The following is a 20,737-nucleotide window of genomic DNA, read 5'->3' as shown; positions in this document are numbered from 1 at the left end:
AAAAATATAAAAATTAAAAAAAATACAAAAAAATCTAATTTTGTATTTATTCATATTGAAAATATGACACAAAATTGCACAAAAAATCTGGTGATCTGATCGCCACCAAACTTAACAGGATTGCCCACTAGACTAATCTGAAGATTGCCTGAAATTTAATCAAAATCAGTCCTGCTGTTTAAGTACATAGAGAACATACATCTACACACAGATTTTTACATGTATGTAGATTTTTGCGCTATCATAACAGTTGAGCATTCTATGAGGAATAGTGAATGGAAATGACAGGTTTTTCAGTGGTATTGCATCAATGAATCTTCACCTGATCTTTCCTTCCAATTACCTACTTCAATAATTTCAACCATCTTTCATAGATTCATTAAACTTCTCGCAGAAAAACATCAGGTATGTTTGAACGTACACTTTTTTTTCCAACCAGTTTTAATAGGCCCTAGTTAAATACATTGATTGGTAGTACACAAATTTGTAATGTTGTTTATTGTGCTCAGTACAAGTTTCCAGCTTGCGTGCAAAAGCACATCCTAATGAGGCTGGTACCTTCATGGCTCAAAAAGATAGTTGGGTGAATAACTGTGAGACAAAAGGCAATAAATACATGTTTTATTATAAAAAGTGTCCGACATGTTAACTCTCGTTGCTCGGAGCGTCCGGCTGTTCCTTGCCTGGCTCCTCCACCTGCTGCTGCTTCTTCCACGCCTTCGCCATCTCCAGGAGCTTGAGGTTCGGCTTGGTGGCCTCGTCGTCCGGGAAGATGTAGTCGAAGAACTCCTCCCAGCCTTCCTCCGTCTGGAACACACGGCACACGGTCCATCGTCCTCGCTGCGATGACTGCCGCTTCGCAGTACGGCGGCGGTGCAACGACAAAACAATGCTCTGTCGTGACTTCATCTTTTCAATTTAGCTAAGCATTTTTAAAGATACGAACTTATTTAAAACTTAATATTTACAGTCTAAATACCTACAAATACAAATAACCACTAATTCAGTTTTATGCTATTCTTGAATAAAACCACAAAAAAAATTTTTAATGCTTATTTTACATTTAAAAAAAAATTGGTAGTGGAATATTCCAGCAAACACATTAAGTTGCAGGTTTAATTCATAGAATAGTACACAATTCACCTGGATCAATTACGTGGGGGCTTAATGTCGTTTTTCAGGGGACCAACAAAAAAATTCAGTAGATGTGGACTTCACTCTAAGAATTTTTAAAAAATAATATTTCAACCCAAAATTAGTGTCAGAAATATATCAGTTACTTGTCATTAAAGTTAAATCAGTTGAAAAATAAATAAAAATGGAAGTATTTTCCTTAATTCAATTTACACTTGCAAAAAAAAACATACACACAATAAATCTACATGGAAATTAAAGACTTTTTCAATATCCTGAAGTCTGAAATATGTTTACTCATGTCATCAAATGTAGAGCTGTACTGAAGAAGCCGATTTTACCAATATATAGTTGAATCGGCATTTCTGTCGACTTCCGATACGTTTGTTAATTTTCAGCCGAAATTACTGAAAAACGAGATACTGCCATAACCTAAAAATCCACGAGTACCCTTTTCACTTTTCGTAGTAGTACTGCATTCTTTCAGATCGCATTACTTCTTCGCAACATGTGCCAAACGTACATAAAAAAATTTAACATCTTTTTTTTTTTTTTTTCAATAATGTTCTTTAATTTTAATATGTCATAAATAAATACATTACCGTCACGGTAAATATACATCTCGGTTGTTACGGTAACTGTAGTGCAAATGTGGTAGCTATCGTGCTTCTGTAGTAATTATGGTATCGACAAAGAATCTTTAGTTCTTTTTATGGTAATTATCTAAGGATAACAATTGGGTTTGTACTGTAGTTATGGTACATCATCCATATTTCTTCGTAAGTTGTTGTTCATTTGTCTTTTCATATTTACGTGCTCCATTACTTGGCTGCAGATTTAAGGTGATTTTTACTACTGTATACTATCGTTACTGTTTTTATGACGGTTTCTTTCTAAGAAATGGTTATTTCTGCAAAATCTTTATGGTTAAATGATCATCTATTATAATTTATAGTGACGGGACCACATATTTTGTACGATCAATGCGGACAAAACGGTAATTCGAACATCGGTACAAGCTGACTTTTTTAACCTTAGTTGTATGGCAATTTTGCCGGGACCGTAGAAAGTATACGATAAACACGGACAATTGATACATGCGAGTTCGATAGATAGAGGTTTGACTGTACAAGTAACTTGACTGCATCATGGAGATATGGCAATATCATGAACCAGTTCCAGAGAACAAGTACCTACATGGGTCAAGTGTAACATTTGGGAGGACGCCAGGCACCAATAATCCTGCTGTGGTCAACACTCCCCCCCCCCCCCCCCTCCCCAAAGCAAATTACAAAAGTGCAGCCTGTTTTAATCTTATTAGTAGAGGTGGACAGGATACCGAAACTCAGGGAAGAGAGCATTCCCAAACCTCAGGAAAAATAATTTTTCTCCTTGGGATAATAAATACTTTGTGAAAACCAATGTTTTTAAAAGTAAAAATCTCCGGCATACATGCTTACATTCTCGTCATAACTGACGTCAGGTGACAAACAGCACTCACCCCGTCGTCCGCCTGCACGCGCTGCCTCTTCTTGACGCGGCGCGGCATCTTCTTGGCCACGGCCTCCAGGGACTGCGCGTCGCCGTGCCGCGACTCGAACTCCATCCACGCCTCCAGCAGCAGCACGCGCTCCTCCTTCTCGTTGGCGCTGCGCAGCGCCTGGTTGGCGCGCTCGTACACGCGCCGCGCCAGCTCCACGCTGCCCTCCTCCGCCGCCGACATCTCGAACTGCGCGTAGCTCATCCACACCTGCGCCGCCACACACCGTCTCCCTACATTACCAGCACGTCTCTGGCAGCATTTTAGTTCAAGGGATGGAAAGATTCACAATCCAATAGCTTTGGAATCAAAGATGGTACAGTAAAACCTCAGTATAACAAACTTGAAGGGACTGATTTCAGATGTGTTTGTTATAGTGAGGTTTCTTTATAACGAGGTGAATTCAAAACTACAAGTGATATGTAAACAAAAAAAGAAATTAAAAAGAATTGAATGCATGATGCTAAGGGCCGCTTGCAGAGTAAGGTAAGTAAATCCAAGCAAAAACTTTGACCGTTAAATGAAATGGAGAAATACTTTATTTTGCATCAAAGTGACAACTATGCAAGCCTGTATAATTTTATTTTTTTACTAAGACAAACTTTTTTGCCTCCCTAACAACACCATAGGCTACATAATTTTTAATTTTGTGGGAAAATATATTGCATTCTTTTTTTTAATCCATTATTTAAACAAAAAATAATTATAGCACCGAAAGAAGTTAAAATGTGTCCTAATCATCGCACATGGTTTTGTGCATCCATAACCTAATTCGTATGTAAACAAAAGTAATTCATCAAAGCTAACCTCCAAACAATAAAATACTCTAAGTAGAATTTATTTTACCACAATTAGAAAACAACTCTTAGATTCCTGCGAATTTTAGATAAGTAAAACTTCCACAGAATCTATCAGCATTCATGACAACATACGAACAAACAAACGAATGCGTATTTCCACAGAAACAGATGTAACTTTTGTAGGTGGGATTTGTGACAAAATTTCTTGGCGAAGTTCGGAACATTGATTAATCGAAGTGAATTTTTTTTCCCGCTAGTGGTGGTGCAATGTGTTAGCTTCGAAGTGTGTTTCAGTATGTCAATAGTTCTATGGTCACAGTCAGCCAATATTATAAGATGCGGGAATATTTGTGTTTGTTTACCCAAACGTAATATTAACGAAGCAAATTGTATAAATATGAAAATTCTAAGGAAATTTTTTGAAAATTTTTAATTGTGCTTTTGCTGTAGCGGGGGTTTTTGGTGGAAATATGAAAAAATACTTCGTTATTTTGAGGTACAAATACATAGGGTTATATGGCGTTTTGATGGGACCAAACAACTGATTCCGTGATTCGTTATAATGAGGATTTCGTTATAAAGGAGTTCGTTGTAAGAGGTTTTACTGTACATCATGTCCTTGCAGCAATACCAGGAGGAAGGAACGGAAGGAACAGACGGCACGGACCTTGACGTGCAGGGTGCGCTCGAGCAGGCGCTCGTACAGCTCGCGGGCCCTGTCCAGCTCGCCCGCCGACACCTCGAAGTCGATGTAGGCCTTCCAGAGCAGCTCGGGCATGTCCAGGCGCGGCTGGCCCACCGCCAGCTCGTAGATGGCCCGCGCCCGGTCCGTGTCGCCCAGCAGCGTCTCCAGCTCCGCGAACTGCGCACGGCCCCGGCGAACACAGTTCCGTACGCGCGCAGTTTTAATAAAACACACGTTTTCATTGGTAAAAGCTTAGTTGACGAATGATGGTAGCGGGGGTGGGGGGGGGGGGGGGGGGGGGGGGCGTGTTTAGTTAAACAAAACGGCAGGAATATCTACAGGCACCCTGCTCTCCGGAATCTGTAAAGCTGTAAACATGCAACCCCTGTGATCTCTGTTGTTGAGATATTATTGTCGGGCACTGACAAAAAAAAACCTCTCTTGATGTGAAACTCGCTGTGAATTAAAACACCCAGGTAAGAACACTTGGAACTCTCTCTCCCGACATGTTGCGGAGAGGAGGATCTGCAGCCCTGTGATCAGTTAAATAAAATGGCAGGCAGATCTACAGGCACCCTGCTTTCCTGCAACTGCAAAGCTGTGAACATGGAACCCCTGGCACTAATAAAAAAACTCTCTTGATGTGAAACTCACTGTGAATTAAAACGCGCCCAGGTCGGAACACTGGGAACACTCTCCATGACAAAAAGTCGGTAAACACTAGGGGGGAAGGGTGTAATGTCAAGGCACTGAGTGATGGGTTGGTTGGTCTTTGTTCTCGCAGCAGTCAGAAGTAGGTGAGGTCACTGTGGTGAGTTGGGTGCTATTGGTAGGTGTTTCACATCCTTTTATTTCACGATAGGGTTATGAATACTGCCACAGTTTAATCAGCAAACGCAATAAGTGTTGAAAGAAGCTTATGTTTAAATAATGACAAGTACATAATTTAAAAAAAAAAAAAAAGAGAAATTTCCACATATATTCCTGATTGCAACAGCCCTGATATTTTCAGCAGTGACCATACCATTTAACTGTAGTAACAGCTCATCTTATCACATACCCTCATCCACGTGACACAGTTTTCCGGTCCGAACTCCAAGAACTTCTGATACAGAATCCTGCACCTGTCGAACTCTCTCAGCTGTATCTCCAAGTCTATGTAGCCTCGGTACAGCTTGTCCCGGGGACACATTCCTAGGGCCATGCCCTGAAACAACAAATGACATTCTTTAAACACATGCTTAAATGTGTAACCATGGCCCACAAAAATAAATTTCAACTCAATTGGGAAATTGCTGGAAAAGCAACCTCAACAAATTCTCACCTTGCAAATAAAAATTTGATTGCAATAAAACATCACTCAAAAATAAAAAAAAAATTTCCCCTCCAGTTACGTATGTGACTTTCCACGACGTGATTTCTTCCCGCAACATGGTTTCCCATTTCCTAAGAATTTTTTTTAAACATTTTACTTTTTTCCCCAGCAATTATAGTTAATACACCATGTAGTTAAATCATAGAAATAAATAGCATTTAACCAAAACTTAATTGAAATCATAAAAAAAAAGTAATATTTAAAAGTTTGAAATTCAAGGAAAGTCATTATCTCTGGAGAAAAAAATTATACCTAAGTGCACGGATCAGCAAAATTTATTTCATTTGTTTTACCCTGCATCTCTTATCGAATCACTTTCAAATCATTAAAAATTAATTTTTATTGTCCTGAAAGTATCTGTTTTAAACCAATTTACTACACATTAATTTATCGTTAAAATGCAGCACATAAAATTTGCCATTATTTTAATTGAGTAAATATCAAAAAAAAATAGTTTTATAAAAATAAAAACAATAAAACTGAAATCCTGTGTTTTGAAAATTAAAAACCATAAAATCCTGTTCCTAATAATGGCACCAGTGTCGAGAACTGTTATCTACTGAAGCCCCACCACCACACTCATGTGAAAGGTAAAGGCGTGGCTAGGGTGCGAGGGTGGGCGGCTACCAGCATCTTCCTGGCTACGGACAGGCTCTTGCTGCGGATCTCGAACTGGGCGTACAGCAGCCAGATCTTGCTGAAGGTGAAGTGCTTGTGGGGCAGCAGCTCAAGGCAGGCACGGTACACCTGCCGCGTGCGCTCCGCGTCCTCCGCCTCCAGCTCCTCGAACAGGGCGTAGTTGACCCACAGGTAGATGTAGCGCCTCCAGAACTGCTTCTCCTGCGGCCGAGCCATGCCGCGTTCCGACCACACCACCGTCGGTCGGGGTGATGGGACCAAACTGGTCACTTAGGGGTGTATATCGCACCCTGAACACAAGACTATCGTAACTCAAAAAAATTGAGTTTATGAGATTATTTTTTACCATAAGCAGGAAAATATCATCATCTAGGCACTGCAAGACTACCGCAATATTATACTTACTTTTACAGGACTTATGGCAAATAATGTAGTGTTGCACTCTGGAAAACATTATATAAGAGAATGTGTGCGATACTATGGCATCTGAGTGGTGATAGTATTGCACTGATTTTTGAGTTACGATAGTCTTGTAGGGTTGTGCGAATGTTCGGTATACCGATACCGAAATCGAAATTTTGCTACTTTCATTTTCGATTTCGGTAAGAATTTCATCTGTCGAAGTTCGTTTTTAGCGAAATATTTCGAGCCAAACGAAAGTTCAATAGCTTACCGAAGTTCGTTTGTTCTAGTTGAAAAAGAAATCGTAATTTAATAAAAATGTACAGTATACTACCGGTACAATAACGTTCCTTATTATAAAATATATTTCACTTAACGAATTTTTTTTAAGTCCCCGCCAAAAATCTTATCTTCGCCATGCAAAACGGTTTCAGTTTAAAGTATCATTTTCACTATAACGTATAAATTCTACTAGTAGAGTGGCATTACTACACCAAAATTTACTTAAACTGGTAAATAAATTTCCAGCTAAATGATTAATGTAGTAGAACAAAGATACACAAATACCAACGCAACGTATTTTCTAACCTCTAAATTCTCAAAACAAAGTTAACAAACAGTTGCGCGCACAACCATAGATTATACCGTACGTAGTATGCGACGTGAGCAACACACCACCATTCGATACATCGAAAGACGGAGGTTTGAGAGAAGTATTAATTATTTAGACAAAAGTGTTACGCTACGCTAAAAATACTGTTTGATGCCTGTGCCGGGATTGTTTATTGTTATTGTTGAGTTTATTTTCAGGTTACGTTATTTAAACACCGCATTGTATTTGTGCTACAATATGAATGATTCTGGAGATAAAAAGAAACGAAAGCAATTCACGCTTAAGGAAAAAGTGGATATACTCAGAGAACTAGACACGGGGAAAAAAGCAAGTCGCAGTTGCGAATACATATGGCATTGCGGCTCTCCTGTAGCTATTTTTTTATATATTTTTTTCTCTTTGTAAAGATATGTATGCATGTTTCAGTGCTAAGTACTTACAGGTACCTCAAGTTTTTGTACTTAGCACTGAAACATGCATACATATCTTTACAGTGCTAAGTACAAAAACTTGAGGTACCTGTAAGTACTTAGCACTGAGATTCTACTGTAATGTCTTTATATGATTTGCTTGTTATTACTAATAATGTAATAACATATGCAAATCATATAAAGACATTAATTAGAAAAAAGATTTCCATTAAGATTAATTTACGTGGTGATGAAAAAAACTCACGTTAATGAAAATACGGTAAAATCATAATTTGAACAAACATGGCAGATAAAGTAAACAAAATTCAACCGTGATTACAGTAGGCCTAGGTATCAAAACAAAATCATGCAATATTTGAAAAATTACCTGATTCATTTGCTTTCAAACAGTAGTGTAGGTACTATATTCGTAAAACATACATTCCAGAACTGTTAGTACACTATTTAGTATTTACCGTATACACATAAACAAAGAACGTACCTACTTTTATTCGTGCACAGCCAAACAAAAACATTGTCGTCTGCTTTATTTAAATTTTACATACTCTGACTGGCATATAAAATCCTCATAATATACAGCCAATTAGACAAAAAGGTCAACAAGTCACTGCATGTAATGACCACTTGGCAGCAACCATTTGTTATGTTTTGTTTTGACCATGTCCATTGCCTAGTTCACAGCTTCCTGAGCTAGCCATGTGTGACAGTGGTGCAAGATGGCGGCCGTTCCGCAGTATTCACGTATTTTTTCATCAGTACCATGCACGTGATAAATATTATCATAGACTGCGACATTACGACTGTAAAGGAAATAGTCTGTGCGCTGAAAGATCTGGATTGATTCTTGAAATTTACGAGTGACATGGGGCTGTGTTGTGTGGTCTAGGGCGGATGTTGATTTTATTAAATAGTAATATTTATATATACATCAAAAAGTACCAAAATGATTTATGTAATAGAATTTATTACTGAAGAGCAAATTTTGGGGCACTTTTTTCTTTGTTAATTAAAAAATTTCGCTTAACTTTCGTTAAGAATATATTTATCTCATAGAAAAATTCATTTTCGTTTCACTTTCGCGAAACTTGATAAATTTTCTTTCACTTTCATTTCGTGTGGATAAAGTCACTTTCGCACATCCCTATAGTCTTGTACTCAGGGTGCGATATATCCAAATTTTACTATGGTGAGCTAAGGAAATTTAAACAAATGTAAAATGAGAGACTGAAGAGTAAGGAAAATGATCCGCAGTGATGTGGCCATAGCTTTTAGCAAAGCAATATGGAATCTGAGCTTGGATGCCTCACAAGGAAGAATCCCTCAGGACTAGAGGGTCTCCATTGTGGTTCAGCCCGCAACTCCCCTCCCTTCACCCTCTCTCTGGCCAGGGAGAAAGAAGGGAAAAAAAACCAAGCATTTTTAATCATTTGAATACCGAAACAAATTAAAAAAAAAAAAAAAACTGTTGGTGTTACCACTGAAAGAATGCACTGAAAACTATATACCTACCTTAGTTGGTGGGACATTCGCTATTGCTCTTTCGTAGGTTTCTCTAATGACGTCCAAATTGCCTTCGCTCTCCACGAGCCGCAGATAGTCGAACCAGGCGTCGTAGTTGGTGGGGTTCGCCTTCACTTCCTACGCAAGGGAAGGTTTAAAGTTCCAATGAGCAAGCAGACTCGCGCCTTGTTCGACCGAGAACACACTGCCTACCGCTGCACTCGTGACTCACCTCCTCGTACTGGAACTTCCTTTTGCTGACGATGACGTCTTCGATGCCGGTCCGGTCCCCGTACTTCTTCTCGTGGATGGTGTACGCCTTGTACAGCTCTTGCGCCTTGTCCTTCGGGATGTGGTCGAGAGCGTACTTGTAGATCACGCGGGCTCTGTCGTGCTGGAAGGATGACCCACCTACGTGTTACCAGCTCCACGTCACCAGGACCGGCACGTCCATACAGGCGAACTAGGCAACCGCCTAGGGCGCCAAGTAGCTGGGGGCGGCGCAGCACGACACATAACAGCTGATATAATATGTTTAACGATTATTGAAACTAGATGAAAATTGATTTTTGTAACAGTTTGGAATGTTTATATTGATATAAGTAATTATTTAAAGTCCACGGTGACCTGTTTATGATTTGTAATAACAATAAGTAAAAAGTAAAAAAAACACAAGCCTGCTTACATTTGATTGTTGACAAAATCTTAGGCTTACGTGATGTATTTTGAGGCAAAGAAAATTTTTTTTGGGGTTTCCGGCCCCGGGGGGGGGGGGGGGGGGTTAAGGTTTTTCGCCTAGGGCGCCAATTTACCTTGTACCGGCCCTGCATGTCACACATGTGACAATAACTGACAGTTCTAGACACTTGACTTAAGAATGGTTACTTCCTTGTTCCTTTATGCGTTATGAAGCGCTACACACTTTACCTGATAAAGTTAGTCCAGCACTCCTTGATTTATGATTTCAGAAATTTTGATGCATCAAGTTAAAGGTCGGATTGCTGAAAACCTAAAAAAAAGTCTAGCACATTTATTTGTTTCTGCAGCGTTGGGTTATGTGATTTCACTTCAAAGTAAATTTGTTCTTGTAATATACTATAAGAAATATTGTCAGCCAGGATTTTATAATTACATTGGAGAGATTGTGACACTGAGGGTATACACAAGCTCTGCTCTGCTTTTGGAATCTTATAATTAACATCTAGTGATAAACTGATCTCAAGAAAGAACAAGAGAAATGGATTTATAGAACACTACGTTATACCAGAAGGTGATTACATGTGGTACTGCCTCATAAAACGTTTACAAAAAAAAACAAAACAGAAAACACCTTCATGCTATATTTGCACTCGATTTGTACAGATGGACTGTAACACAATATCCATTATTAGCTTATTACATTACTAATGATTTTAATAAACAATACGGGAAATTTGGTGCATGATAAAGATACCTAAGTATCAACTCAATCCAACTAACTACCAACAACCATTTCCTTTTTTTTTTAATTCTAAAATATTACACTATCTAGATGCAGTACAATGTCAACTTCCTTTCATTCTGCACCCGTTAAGTCTGTGTTTGACTTTTAAAAAAACTTAACTATCATGCTTACACACAGTTTAACATAATGCAGAATCAAACAGTAATGACTCAAGCTACGAACCTCATTTTATGTCAGCAAAGATGATACAGCATCATACGGGTCTTTTTACGACCTTGCTACCTTATTCTTGGGTGCTGCACAGATTTTGACGTACACTGTACCCTGTGATCATGGACTGTGAGGAATCTAGATGCTGCGCCTGTACCCAAGGACACAGCTGTCAGGAAGTTATTCAAACCCACATTTTATTGACTTTAAACTCTCATCGAAAAGAAAGATACTTTATGGAATAAAGATCATATAATGAGAATGGTAACATTTAATTATATATTATCCAGAAAATAAGATGTGTTTATGAAGAAGGAAATTAAGTTCAACTAAATTTCTATCCAATTTCAATAAAAAGTATTTTCTATGTACTCTTTTTGTTATGCACAGTTTTTTCACAACAGTCAGTTGAAACTAAAGACACTAGCTCTTTGTCTATCTTCGAAAGAAACTAAAAGTCGATTATCTGGCCCAGACAGTTGGTTCTAATGCATTAGGGAATCTTCCTACGACACAACACAACCGCTTGGACACTGGCTATTTCCCCGCAAACACATTGCAGCAGTCTTAGCTCGTGAGTCATTACTGTTTGACACTGGTGCATGCGTGACATCACATCAACAAAACTTTGAGGCTCGACACAATTAGTCAGGCAAATATTTTAGTTACAAATTCTTCCCGACTAACAGCAGTGTGATCACTCACTAGAACAATGATAGCCAAATGGCTGTCCGCTGGTCACATACGGCCTGCGGCATTGCTTTGCTCGGCCCACCGCAATGACATATCAACAAAGAAATATTGTCGGGTATACTTCTGTGCATTAACCGACTTTATTAGCAGATATTTAGGATAAAGCTGTCTGCTGGGCAGCATTTAGAAGCCACAGTACAGTAATAATTTTTTTTTTGTAAATACTATTACTAATAGACTTTTTTTCTTTACTTTATTACAAGTATTACAATTATATTATTAGTTAGTGTACATGACATACAAGACATAAATAAATGTTAAGTGCAATATTCATTTACATGTGACTGGCCCTCGGATTATTTTCAAAAATATCTGGCCCCAAGAAGAGCGAAGTCGATCATCACTGCTCTAGAAGTTCCTTTTACTAAAATTTTGAAACAGGTTAAAAATACGTAAGTGCTTCTGTAATACCACTTTGGAAACAATTCTTCATAAGAACCTGCAACTAGTGAAAAACTATAAATGAAACATTGCGGTGAAGCCTGGACTTAATGATGAAGAAAAGGTGATCAAAAGAAACACACCTCTCGCTGACCTTCCTCGAATTTCGCAAACGCAATGAAGAGTTTTTCGTCCATTGTTTCCTCCCCGAAGAACTCGACAGCTCTTTCGAACACCTTCCTGGCGCCGCCGATGAATCCGTGCTGCTCCTCAAACCTGCGGCCACACAGCAACGCGTCATCTGCACGGCTTACCAGCACGGACGGACGACACAAAACATTCACTTTGTGAAAGTATTTGCCTGTGCGAAACTTCGACGAAGCGAATCAATCGAAGCTCCTTTTAACATTCAATTTGACTCTTCCAGGAAATTTGCTATTCATTTTATTTGAAGCTTTGGTTGTGATGCAGAGCTTAGCATCTAATGTGAAACTTCACTAATTTTGCAAAGCTTTAAAACATTATAAGCCTAAGATTTACTCATGAAAATTTTTCTCTGTGCTGTATATGTTTTGCTTGAATAAAGTTGGTTGCATAAAAAAATCATAAAAGTGGCACTCCGTTTGCTTTTATGAATGCTCAATATTAATATTATGCATTGTTATTTTATACATTTTAATTTAATGACATTATACATTGGGGCCCTATTGGTTAATCAAAATCAGCTCAAACATTACAAATATCAAACAATTTTTTTTTTTTAATCCTGTATTTTATAACATAAGTGTAATACAGCTTTGCCAAGAACAATAATCGAAATTTGATTCAACTTCACAAATATTTTCAAAATTCATTTGATATTCACTTCACTTCAAAAAACTAGTATTCTCGCGGGCCTACGAAACAGACAGACAACCTTTCCCAGCATTAAAATTTATTACATTTTTTAGAAGAAGCTAGTGATTAAGAATCAGAATACTAAAATTATTGAAATTAATTTTAGACACAAAAATACAATTTCTTCTCCTCATGGTTTATTTGCTCTCCAACAAACTACTGCGAAAGGAAGAGAAGGATGGGAGGAGAGAGAGATATAGAACGTTGACCAAGTTTTGCATCACAGGAACACAGTAGTGTATTAAGAGACACCTAAGATTCAATGTTTTTGTATGTAGATACATAAATAATTAGAATTTTAAAACATTATACATACATTAAAAAACTGAGATTACACAGGATAAATTAGTCAAAACATTCTATAAGCTATAAGCTACATTCTATAAAACACGTACCATCAGTCTGAAAACAGGAGTCAAGAGTGATAAAAAAACAAAACCAAAACGTGTGGTTTTAAGACTTTCTTTGGAAGAGCAGATGTATAAACAAGTAAAAAAAAGTCCTAGTATTGCACTAATGTATTGATGTTACGAGCGTAACTTTTACACGTAGCTAAAATAACTTTAAAAAATATATAAAATAAAATCTAAACAGACAGTGTCAGGAAACTTACTTGGCAAACTTGGTCCAGTTCCTGACATCAGGGTGCACGTACACGAACCTCTCGTAGATGGATCTGGACCGGTCGATCTCCTTGTAGCGCAGTTCGAACTTGATGTACGTGAGCCAAGCTTGTTCGTGCGGCTCCCACTCCATCCACCGCTCGAACACCTGGCGGGCCCCTGCGACACACGCACGCCTCGGAGAAACTCCGCATAGGAGGTAAAAAAAAAGTTTTTTGACAGAGACCTTGAAAACCACACATTCGAGGCTACAAGAGCCCCTGGTTAAAACTTTACGAAAGTTCGCACTCTAAATTTAATTTTTTTTTTATTAACAGACGTGTAAGAAGAACGCTCCGTATTCGCTATATTGGAGAAAGTTCTCAAATCAGGTTAAAAAAAATTAGTTTTTTTGACAGAGACCTTGAAAATCACACATTCGAGGCTACAAGAGCCCCTGGTTAAACTTGTACGAAAGTTCGCACTCTAAATTTAAAATTTTTCGACTGAACAGACGTGTATGAAGAACGCTTCGTATTCGCTATACATATTGGAAAAAGTTCTCAAATTGGGTTAAAAAAAAAATGTTGACAGAGACCATGAATAATCACATATTGAGGCTATAAGAGCCCCTGGTTAAACCTGTACGAAAGTTTGCACTCTAAATTTAATTTTTTTTGACTGAACAGACATGGCTGAAGAACGCTCCGTATTCGCTATATTGGAGAAAGTTCTTAAATTGGGTTAAAAAAACAAATTTTGTTGACAGAGACCATGAATAATCTCATATTCGAGGCTATAAGAGCCTCTGGTTAAACCTACACGATGGTTTGCACCGTAAATTTAATTTTTATCGATAGAACAGACATGTCTGAAGGACGCTACGTACCTACAATATTGGAGAAAGTTCGCATATTGGGTTAAAAAAAAATACCCGTCAAGCTGCGCTCACAACCACCCTCTCAGGGGCTGGTCACTTACAAACAAGCTAGAGCATGGGAATAAAATGGCTACTGATACTAACCTGTGACTTTTTTCATAATCATGAAAATGTTACCTTCGATTACCAACACTCCAGATTTTGGCAACTGAAGTCTCACAGACAATTTTAATTAACGAACTGAACTCAAATTCGCTACACATTGTCTCAAAAATCAAAGGTCGGCTACTGAATGTTGCTATAAAGTTTAATTGCTTTTTCAGCTTTTTTATAAAACATACAGTGATTGATTTGAATGCATTTACAAGTAAACATGCAATCATTCATGGCAGAAAATAAATTATAATATAAAAAAGCAAACGAAAGCAAATTTAACCATAGCACAGTGTAAGCTCTTCACTCAGACAATCTACAGTTCGGCACATTCTGTGGACCGGCATCGATGAGCCGCTCGCATTCAGATCTTCCTGGGTAGGTTCTGTCTGTTGACCTCGGCCGCGAGATCTCACCACTGCGCTGCCAGCATTTCCAACTGAGTTTATCACTTCAGTACAGTGCTTCTGGTTTTACAGAGGGTCACGTGTCACGAGTACATTTCATTTTTATTTCTTGAAGCAGACCAATGCTCATCTGTACTTGCTCTTTGTCTTTCCATAAAGCAGCTTATTACAACTTGCTCGAATACCATTGTACTGCAAACAAATTTTTCTTTGGTGTTCCCATTAAAACTACCGATATCGACATTCACTAATCCAGCAAGAACACTAATCCACCATGATCATGGTCCTACACATGTGAACTTAACATTTTCACTATATGGATTAATATTGTCCCACGATTAGAATTGGTTTGGAAAGTCTCGGTCCGCAAAGCCGAAAGACTCTGGTATCATCTCGCTTAATCATTCTTCTGAGGAACGAGGTATTATCACGATTACTCTCGTGCCTCGTGAGATCGTTCTCGACAGAAATCAGAGTGGTGGAGGTCACTGTACGAGTTATGGCTCATTCTAAATTCTTTTGTAATGATGGACTGTTTGCAAGATAAATTTTTTAAGTCCCTTTAAGCAGGTTTTAAAATGCATATCCATTATTTTTCTTGTATTCACTTCTTTTGTCCCTCAATAACACCTACTTAATGAGATTGATAGTAATTTTCCCAAAATTAAACCTGACAACAAAGATTTCTTGAATGAAGTAAATAAAAAATTAATTTATATTACCCATAAGCCGAACAGTTACAAAACCCAAGAAACACTAGCTCGGCAGCGACGTACCTGCAATGTTGCCGACCATCTCCTCCATGTAGGTGTACTTGTACCAGAACTGGTTGGCCCTGGGCAGGATGGTGACGGCGCGGTCCCACAGGTTGCGGGCGTGGTTCACCTGCCGGTTCCTCATCTCCATCTCGGTGTACTTGAGCCACAGCGAGATGTTGCGGTGGTCTACGTCCAGCGCGCGCTCGTATATCGAGCGCGCCCTGCCGACACAACCACGCCCGTCCCGAACCACCCTCCCCACACACACGAGACTCTGGTCGAGAGTTGGTGAGTCTGCGAAGTCACTCACTGCAGGCCTCTCCAACTGTCACGACTAAAGCCCACCGCACACGGTACAATATTTTCTATCAGTTTGCTTACTAGAATGCTTACTGGTTTCTGTACTGTGTAGGCTACTAGCTGAAACACTAGGTGCGCTACAAGTTTCTGCTGCACACCATTCTAGCTGCCTTACTAGTTTTGTTAAGAGAATATTCTCCACAACAAATTTTTATTATGATAATTCACATTTTTTACTGCATACAAACAAGGCTTTTCTTTGTATGCATTTATTAAAACAAGAAGTTGGTCACTAGTCCACTTCTTTCCATCCATGTTTATCACGACATGCGCACTTAAAAGTGTAAACAACCCCTCGTGCTGTTTTCGTGAGTTCTGATTGGCCACTCCTTAAATATTGGAACACACCAAGCAACGAAAATAGGACGCTGTCTATTACGCAAAACCAGTAGCCCAGCTCGTACAGCTACTAGTATCCAGTTTGAATTCCAGTGAAGAAACTAGTAGTAGAGCCAGTACGACTCCTAGCTTACAATATCGTAAGGAATATTGTACCGTGTGCGGCGGGCTTAAACCAAAATTAACTGAAACATCACGTTCCTGTCTCCTCAGGAGATGGGGAAAAGCATGGACCCTAAGGTTCTGTGGCATTATCTCGACTAAATTGTGTCTATAACATGTTTTGAAATTCATCAATTTTTTTTTTATTGAAGTTTCCACACTGCTGTTTATGAAATCTATGTTTTAGTGAAATTTATGTTAAATGAAAACGTGTGCTTAAAACAGCATCGCCACAGACGTAATGGCACAAGAGAGAAATGTCTTCGCTCGCCTGTCACAAAAGCAGAGCCAAGCTAGCAACAGGTTTACGTGTAGGTCAACCTCGGAGCAGTCCCCCAGATACAAGGTCATGCAGGAATCTCACTGACAGCGACACCTTCCTAAGATGTTTTCCTCCACCGATACACTCGAGTGTTCTGCGCCTGGTCTAGTGGCACTAAGCAATTTCAAACTTTCAAGTAGTTTTGATAATAAATAACTATGATGGAGCCCCGAAGGCTGTGTGGTTATCATGTAAGAAGATGCAATTCTTTTAATGGCCTCATCACAGCTCTGGTACTTTCCATGAATATCTGGTATTACATCAAAAAATTTATTTTCTTCACTCTATAATGTATATGTCAAGTACGTACATACTGTAGTGTTACAAAACAAAAATTTGCATGGATATCAAAGCTCTTGATTTGGACCCTTGTAGGAGATGAACAGAACAATCATTCCGTGATCGGGAAAACAATAAATTGTTTTATATACCTATGTATATATAAATAAAATTACATCCATATATCAGATTTTCAAACCAACGTTAAGTATTGATTCCAATGAATTTCTTATTCTAGATCTAAATCATAAAGTGAATTCTGGTATTAATTTTATCACGATGAAAATATTTGGATTATTTTACAAAGTGTGGAATCACGGAAAACGTGTAGACAGCAGCCCCCCAAGGCAAACGGGACATTATTGCAAGGGGGTTTTTCTGGGACACTCACCAGCAGGACATGTGGCTGAATGCTTCTCATGGCTAGCCACGAGCTAATTATGTCTCCGACATCACACTAAAGTGCCATACTATTTCCGTAAATTAGAGAGGAAACATTGACCGTGAGCAAACAGCCCCTCACCTCTGTATCTCCTTCTGGCTCTCCTCCCATTGGGCGTACTTGAGCCAGTTGCTGATGATGCCCCTGTTCTTGCGCAGGCTGTCCTCGAAGGACCGTCTCTTGCGGTGCTGGTAGTCTGCGAGTTCGTCCGGGTCTGAGATCTTCTGCTTCGGGGGCTGTCACACAACACGGCGTTGGGGACGCAGCTCAGGCAAACTGCAGCTCTCACTACCTACCATCTACGAGTTCGCTAGGTCAATGGGTGTACACGATTCAACTAAAATGTTACAATCACATCTACGGTATTATTTTCAACTTCGAAACAATTATTTGTCATACTTCAAATTGTATTGCAAAGAATTTTATGTCGTTACTTGCTTAATACTTCCTTGTGATGTAATAAGGAGTATCAGAACTCATGACCATCATTTTGCATCGTTTTGACATTCTGTGCTGTATCATCAATACTAAAGTTTTATTCCTTCAAGCTCTATCATAACTAAATTACACAAACATACAACGGCAAAAGATATTAAGTTACCTATCAGTAAGAGCAACATGGGCTTGATTGAAAACTATCATCATCTTAAAATTCAACACTACTATGATAGCTAAAAACTGTAGGATTGAAAATGCCTAACTTTTAATATTTCCTATAAAAAAAAAGGAATATTTCGAAGCACCCATAAATTTAAAAAAAAAAAAGTCTATTTCAATCACATACGCACACCAAAATAGTAACAAATATGCAGGTATATTCTAGACAAAATAGATTTAGCGTTTATTTAACCTTTCATAGTAAAGTTTTACATAGAGTTTATTGCAATCCACATGCGATTTTCTTGACACCCTGGATAAGGTTGAAAAATGTTTAACTTCTAAAGGAAAGTATCCAGCTACATCAAATTTCAGACTTTTACAACTTAAGCCTCGGTGTTATAGAGGAAGTTGATGATTTAATTTTCATGCCATTACTTTGACCTGAGGGCTATTTCTGATAATTTTAACACGATACACTCTTGCATTTCTTGTTCTGTTACAAATATTTCCAGCAGATATTCACTATGATTAATACATTGGATGTAAAACTTCACAAGTGTTCGTAATCGTTATCACTTGCGCGACTTTTTACACCAATTATATCATACTTGATGAATATCCGTTGAAGATATTACAAGAGAGGTATCAAAGCACCCTTAACCAACAGTAATGATGAGAAAACAAAGGTATCAAGAAGTCGTGAGATGACAGGCTGGCCTCGCTGCCGCACCACTCGACTCACCGGAGGCAGGATCTCGAGGTCTCGTTCCTTGGCCTCCCGCAGCAGCTGCTCGGCCGTGATCTGGATCTCGGCCGGTGCCTTGTTCTTCACCTGCACGCAACACAACCACACACTCCACAGCCCTGGTGTGACCACCCACCACGCTGGGCGTAACGTCTCGGCACCAGCGTACACAGGGGGGAGGGAATGGATACACCCCCACCCGAAATCCTAACAAAATCTATCACTCCCATCAACAAAAGAAAGAATCTGAAAGCAAACAGCAGGCAAATATATGTTCTAACACACACATTAACCCCCCCCCCCCCACAACCCAAAAATTAAATGCTGCTACTGCATCTCCTGCATCTCATGGGGTCATTAGAGATGACGAGTTTTTAAGACATAGTACTCAGATATAGTGGGTTAATTAACATAACCGAACCGACCATCCACACTACATTAAAGTGGCTGAACTGACTTAACCAACATTTCACTTTATAAATACCTGAACTAGTGCAAAACCTAACCTAACAAATTAAAACGTTTTACCTAATTTAAAACTTCAAATTTTCACGTCACCTAGGAAATTAAAACCTTTTTTCCTAACCTAGGAAATAGAATGTTCTAACCTAAAATTATTTAAATATTTACATCTACCAAAATAAAACTAGGATATTCACTTAACCTATGAAACCTTAGAAATTAAAAGTTTCACTAAGTTATGAATATGATATCGTGTTCTGAACTTGACTTGATGAAAAGGCTAGTTTGAGGGGTGTGTTAGTGACATAATGTTATCAAAAAAGAAATGTATTTTTTAATATCTACACATGCATTATCAAGATTTAACTCAAAACTAATTGAATTACCTTAGCCACTTTTGGCATTTTTTGCGGTTTCGTGTCCATTGTAAAAAGTGTTTTCTATTGATTCATTGCAAAACACTAATATTTACTTAATGTTCGATTGCTACCTGACATAGAATACACATTAACCAGAAACACGGTCATATAAATAGGACTGGTAACTTCCTATCGGCGGCGGCCTGCTAACTAACAGCGCTAGTTGTAGTTGCCCCTTCATTAACATTGTTGTTACATGGGAGTTTCGGATAAAATATACATTTATAATTCCGTCTATATTTATTTTTCATTAATTTTTCCAGGTTATAATTTTTTTGTGCATGGAAAATGTATGTGTATATGTACTAATTTCTTAATATTTTTCCATGTTTGTTAATTAAGTTGAAGTGGTGAAGGGGAATGCCTCGCTCTTGAAATGCGCCTGGCTGTAAGGAAGGTTAAGGCTTAAAACCATCAAAAAAATTGTTTTACTTTTTTTATACCTACCTAACATACCTATTAAAAAACACTAAAGTATGGTTTGAAAACTAATTTTATCATTACTTTGTTAAGTAAGTGGCATATTGTAATTATTAAATGCATAGTGAAACAAACTGCTGGCTTGGGTTCGATAACAACTATAAACATTTTTTTTTTATATTTCTAGCAATATTAAACTGATACCAGCCGCTGGTGCTCCCTCTGGGTCGCACACGCTGTTACGTCCCAACAACACTTGCGTGTGCAACGAACACACCCGTGCGTGATGTGCACCGCGACGAACGGCAAGCCGACCGAAGTGCCCGGCCGGGTGTGGCAATGCGCTAGTGTGATAAATGTTTAATTTTCTATTCTTTCCATAAACAAAATAATAATTTTAGAGATAATAAAGTAATATAAGAATTGTATACCATTGTAGAATAATTATTGTATATCTCAAATTAACATTTAAGTCCATAACTGGTCGTGGCTGTTTTCCCGCGCTCCACGCGTTTTGGCGGAGGTTCGTGCCGCGCTTTTGAGCAGTTGCCTTCCGGCGCTCACCAGGGACGGTTTCTCTGCG

General features: G+C 38.6%; 1 protein-coding gene across 1 annotated transcript; it reads right to left on the bottom strand.

The window, feature by feature from the left end:
- Positions 1 to 604: 604 nt before the first annotated feature.
- Positions 605 to 19,833, bottom strand: LOC134535188 (protein crooked neck). Its single transcript, XM_063374209.1, has 13 exons — positions 19,702 to 19,833; positions 18,851 to 18,940; positions 17,590 to 17,744; positions 15,623 to 15,825; positions 13,418 to 13,586; positions 12,051 to 12,183; positions 9,352 to 9,513; positions 9,129 to 9,257; positions 6,162 to 6,374; positions 5,220 to 5,366; positions 4,142 to 4,336; positions 2,636 to 2,884; positions 605 to 807 (listed from the first exon to the last, which is right to left on the bottom strand). The coding sequence occupies exons 1-13, from the start codon at positions 19,738 to 19,740 to the stop codon at positions 646 to 648; spliced, it is 2,046 nt and encodes a 681-aa protein (XP_063230279.1). The 5' UTR covers positions 19,741 to 19,833; the 3' UTR covers positions 605 to 645.
- Between the last annotated feature and the right edge of the window lie 904 nt (positions 19,834 to 20,737).

This window comes from Bacillus rossius, chromosome 8 (genome assembly GCF_032445375.1).
Source record: "Bacillus rossius redtenbacheri isolate Brsri chromosome 8, Brsri_v3, whole genome shotgun sequence".
NCBI classification, from domain to species: domain Eukaryota; kingdom Metazoa; phylum Arthropoda; class Insecta; order Phasmatodea; family Bacillidae; genus Bacillus; species Bacillus rossius.
This window is presented reverse-complemented; position numbering and strand designations above follow the sequence as displayed.